This window comes from Elaeis guineensis, chromosome 11 (genome assembly GCF_000442705.2).
Source record: "Elaeis guineensis isolate ETL-2024a chromosome 11, EG11, whole genome shotgun sequence".
In the NCBI taxonomy this organism is placed as follows: Eukaryota; Viridiplantae; Streptophyta; class Magnoliopsida; order Arecales; family Arecaceae; genus Elaeis; species Elaeis guineensis.
The window spans coordinates 108,266,605-108,271,507 of NC_026003.2; the positions used below are offsets into that span (position 1 = coordinate 108,266,605).

General features: G+C 39.8%; 1 protein-coding gene across 4 annotated transcripts; it reads right to left on the reverse strand.

Moving 5' to 3' along the window:
* Window positions 1-555: 555 nt before the first annotated feature.
* Window positions 556-4,517, reverse strand: LOC105054258 (uncharacterized calcium-binding protein At1g02270). Of its 4 annotated transcripts, none has more exons than XM_010935746.4 (11): window positions 4,318-4,517; window positions 4,048-4,200; window positions 3,799-3,903; window positions 3,596-3,701; window positions 2,460-2,680; window positions 2,284-2,360; window positions 2,084-2,198; window positions 1,859-1,984; window positions 1,408-1,518; window positions 1,214-1,321; window positions 556-1,001 (listed from the first exon to the last, which is right to left on the reverse strand). In XM_010935746.4, the coding sequence occupies exons 1-11, from the start codon at window positions 4,450-4,452 to the stop codon at window positions 759-761; spliced, it is 1,500 nt and encodes a 499-aa protein (XP_010934048.2). In that variant the 5' UTR covers window positions 4,453-4,517; the 3' UTR covers window positions 556-758. The 4 variants fall into 4 exon arrangements, with proteins under 4 accessions (XP_010934048.2, XP_073101955.1, XP_029123046.1 ...); XM_073245854.1 differs by having other exon boundaries at window positions 3,596-3,698; window positions 3,796-3,903; XM_029267213.2 differs by having other exon boundaries at window positions 1,859-2,198.
* Between the last annotated feature and the right edge of the window lie 386 nt (window positions 4,518-4,903).

Here is a 4,903-nt window from a genome sequence, read left to right on the forward strand (position 1 = left end):
TGGATAAGAATGGATTGAATCAAATAGAACAAGAGAAGGGGCAGCACAGCTCTCTCTGGTGCTAAAGATATACCATAGAGGATTCGGACTCCAATTTACATGCTTCTAATACTATTTATAATATATATATAGACACACACACACACATGACATCATGTGTCATCAGCTTCTCCCCCCGTTAGTCGCCACCTTGAGCGAGACCAAGCATGGACGCTTTTATATACGTCAAAAGCCACTCGGGCTGAATCAATTGACCATGCGTTTGGTACACGTTACCAATGGTCTCCATTTAGCAGGGAGCCAGCCACCTTGTTTTAAATCATTTTAACGTGACTTGCACGACTCTGTACAAGGATCATGCCTAACTTAATAAAATAATGTCCCTTGGACCTTGGTGAAGAATCAGTAAGAAGAAAGCATTTCTGAGTCACAAGCCAGATCCGGAAACAAAAAGAAATGTAAGTCAAATACCAGATGAGCTACTCCAACAATTTGATCCATCTTCAATACAATGTATCTTTCCAATCATAGCAACAAAAAATATTCACATCCGAGGACACAAACTACAGCATGTTTATATTTCAGCATTGGAAAAAACTGAAGATGAGCAAAGATATCATACAATTTACATGTCAACGTTTTATCTTATACTGCTTTGTTGTATCTCCGGCTTAAGCTATCAGTATATCTACCCTCCTCTATAAGCTTTATCTATATCTCTTCCTCTAAAAACTTTACATAAATCAGCAACATGACGATTAGCGTATTATCTGGAAACAAGGCATCCTCACAGGAGAAAACACGACGGTCAGTGGTGCATGATCGGATAGAGAGTAGTCCTCCGGCCACATTCCTTTCTCGACTTCTGGTGGGAAGAGAACTGCATTCTTCACATTGAAACCAAAAGCCTGCAGCTTCTTGGCACCTGTTTTCAGTCTGACATCAGTCCACTTTTCAAAGTTCTCGTGTTGCTCCGGCCATTTAGGATTCCAGATACCTAGCTGCAAAACATCAGGAAGCAATTGTTTAGAGGCAGCAAAAAATTTCGAAGAACAAATGTGTTTTTCTGAAGCTGCACATAACCAACATAGGTCTTCAAGAACTTCTTGCTCAGTTAAGGAATGCATTGTCAAAAAATGATCAAAGGTATTGGTTTAGGACATGTCAAGTAGTTGCTTGAGTATGAAATGGAAATCTTGGATTGGTAGCATACCAGAAATTCTTCATAGTCCACAACACCATTTCCATCAATGTCAGCTTGAATCCACAAATCTTCTCTGTCTTGGGGATTTAAGCCATGAGGATGGCTGGTTAAGCCTAACTGTTGATGTAAAAGTATTAGCAACCACTTTCTCATAAAGGATGAAGAGGTTCAAACTTCAAACTCTTCTGATAGGAAATAGGTACCTGACAGAGTGCTTGACAAAAACCTGAGTAGGTAATATAATCACCAGGGCTGTCCACTTTAAGGAAAGCAAATGCATTATTCTCCGTAAGAGAAGCAGCTCTGAGAAGATACTGAAAGAAAAAATATTCAACCATTAAATGGATCCTGAGAACACAACTTTTAAAGCTGAACAAGGGTATATAGTGGCTTTTACAACTCACGGAAAATAGAATAAATCCATACGCATTGCTTCATAATATCATATTTGTATACCATTAGTTATACTTAGACATACATACATAAATGAGAGAGGACACTTCATGTTAACCAAAATCATTTCCCAAATAAAAGCTTTTGCAATGACTCATTCTCAGTTACACCTAAAATATATGCCTTAATTCATATTTGAATCAAGCAGAAAAAGGTAAAAGACACTAGTGCTTAACAGATGCAAAGGAAAAAAACTCACACCTTAATAATTCCAAATACAGCTTCATTCCAGCTTGTTCTCAGGGGCTTCCTGTGCTTATTGGGATTAAGCAGCCATATGAAATCGACTCCGCAGATATTTCCACGATGATTGCGGTGGCTAACCCACTGCAGGAGCAAGAAAAGCAAATCAACCAAGTGCAAGCTTTGAAAATGTGTTGGCCACAAGATTAAGCAATAAATTGACATGAATCCAAAGGTTACCACCTTGTGGGCATCTGCATCACTGTCGGTATAGTGATGAGCAGTATCATAAGATGACACAAACCCCTGGGACCTAAGAAACTTGTAAACGTGTCCACGTTTACTTCCATTCCAGTCACTGTAAAGAACACAAGAGGTTGAGAAATTCAATTTTATTCAAATAAAAAAGAGGAAAAAAGAGAGTATGTTCTAAAGAAACGGACCCGCAGAGTATGATAGGCATAAGACTAAGCTTATGTTCTTTCTGATAAGATTCTATAGACTGGAGGATCTTGTATACCTATCAATAAAAATGAAATGGTAACAGTGAGAAATTGCTGACAGAGTAGGCAGGCAAAATCAAGGGAGAATATATTTGCAAGAAGGCAGATAAATTTACCTGCTGCAAGCGAAGTATACACAAGCTGGAGTCATGAGGAAATAACAAGTGTGTATTTACAATGAGAATCTGCTGTCCAACACTGCTGTTTTGACTTTGATTGAAAGGAACAACTGATTCAACATGTACTAGCTGTGCTACTCGATCTCCAAAATCATTAAACAGCAAATCTTGATAGTTTAGAATTCTAAAGTAGTCCCTATGCACAGCAGTAAGCAGGCCTGCAGACAAGTAGATGAATTTGCTGTTACTAGTCATTATTATTATAAAACAGTTTATTTTCAAAATGTTTCAATCACCATAACGTTTGTGCTGAACAACTAGCATAGATGTTAACATGTTAATGATTTGCCATAAAGTTTGACTGGCATGAATTCTTGTCCATTGGTGCAGGTGATGGCACGTTAGTAACTTGAAAAGATACTTTTATTTTTTCAAAAAAAAAAAAAACTGAAAACAACATCAAAGCAGCATCTAGTCATATTTATGGCTTGATGAATAATCAAGACTAAGCATGATAAGCTCCCAATAGATGACATTAATTACATGCACATTATCAGGTAGGAAGAGTGGAAAAAAAAAGAAAAAAAGCAGAGTGAATAGAAAATTGCATCTAAAGAGTACCATATTAAGGACTCCTTGCCATATGCATTCTTCTGCCAACAAAAAGATTATAAAAATTATGAATCATTATTTAGCAAATGATACTCATTGTTGACAAATCTGAATATCGAACTTCTGGATGAAGAAAATGGACCACAAATAATTATGTAAGGTCCTCATTTAAAAGATGCCAAGTCCCAAACCATACTCACCGCACAAAGCTAACCTGGTTTCTAAGAATAGAATATTTTAAAAAGAAGAAAAATATGACCATCCTATCCAATGCAAACAGGAAACTGATCAGCATCAAAACATACAAATTTGAAACAACAAAAAGTGCAAAAAACTTTATTGTTGGATCTCAAAAGAACACATATGGATCGATATCGAACTTTTAGAACACAATAAGTTCCATGATCTACATATGTAATCCTTTATCAGCAATTATTAATATAAATAACAAATTTGTTAAACAATTCACCTACGTCATCACAAGGGCAATTCAAGAACCAAAGATAATAAAAGAAACATACCATCGCCACGATTGTTCGTGCGTGCAAGCTTCAGACTGGTATAACCAGCATCGCCCAGCCTCCTCTCGTACATATCGACGAGTTCTTCGTTCCCAAGCCAGACCTCCTATACCAATCCAAAACCAAAAAAAAAAAAAAAAAACTCTTTAGATTCACACAAAATCCCACATTGAAATCGAATCAAAACAAAAACTTCCAACCCACTGGAGGCAAATTATGGAGGACATCTCCCCCAACAGCCGGTCTATGATGCTTTCATTCCGGCTCAGCCAGTATGCTCTATATTGGCTCTCCCTGCGGCTCTGATCCTACGTTACCAAAGAAATCCAATCGAAATCAGATCAAAGAAGCCACCTTTTTCTCATTCAAACAAAAAGGCATCGAAAAATAACAAAGAAATCGTTGCAATCATCGACGAGACAATCCAAAACCGCCTATTGACGCCTCCCTACCTCCTTATCGAGCCTTTTGTAGATAGGCGCCAGAATGTTGAAGGTCGTGCAGGAGATGCAGCGCTCCGACGCCATCAACGCGCCGTACCCCAGCCTCCTCTTCTTCCCCTGCCGCTGATTGTCCTGCCTTGCCCCGCCATTGCCGTCCTTTCTCTGCGATCCGAAGCAAAACCCATCAGAATCCAAGAAACAGCAATTCTACGGTTCCGATTGATTCCATAAAAAATTTACACGAATTTTAGCAAGAAGAAAAGAAGGGATCAGAATTACCATTGCAACGATCACGGGAGAGAAAAGAGAAAAGCGAAGCAGAGACGCCAAGAGACCGAAAGAAAGGAGGAAAAGAAAGAGAGTCGCGAGTTCGTCAGCGGAGAACGTAGACCCTTCCTTTTGGCGTGATATCATTATCGGAAGGGCTCGGGAGAGCCTTTAAAAAGAGATTGGGAACTTGGGAACCGGGGGTGACGGGAACCCGACGGAGAAGGCACCGGCTTTGCGAGTAAATCCATCGCGAATTGCGGGTTGACCGCTTCTTGAGCCCCCGTCCGTTCCGCGGCACCCGTCCTGGTGCTTGCGAACCCCGAAACACTCCAACGATTCCGTTTATGCCTAGCCGATCGGGCCGTTTAATCGGAATCAGATGGTTGTGATTTGTAATAGGCGGGTCTTGACGTCCTCTTGACACGTCCAACAGGTCCAGGAATCGGAATGAAGTCAGTCGGGCAGTGATAAAAATATTAATGAGTACACAAGATTAATTTGTCGGGCGATCTCATCCGTCCGATCTATTAGCCGTTCTGATCTTGGACTGCGTCAGATTCACGGTACGATGGACCACGCGGTCTAAGGTTGATTT

Excerpts from the sequence above, each read along its gene's own strand:
- LOC105054258 (XM_029267213.2), bottom strand. The coding sequence starts at position 4,452 with ATGATATCACGCCAAAAGGAAGGGTCTACGTTCTCCGCTGACGAACTC. Across the intron at positions 3,702-3,798 it reads CCTCCATAATTTGCCTCCAG|GAGGTCTGGCTTGGGAACGA; the intron begins TGGGTTGGAAGT and ends GGATTGGTATAG. Across the intron at positions 2,199-2,283 it reads ATGCCTATCATACTCTGCGG|TGACTGGAATGGAAGTAAAC; the intron begins GTCCGTTTCTTT and ends TGTTCTTTACAG.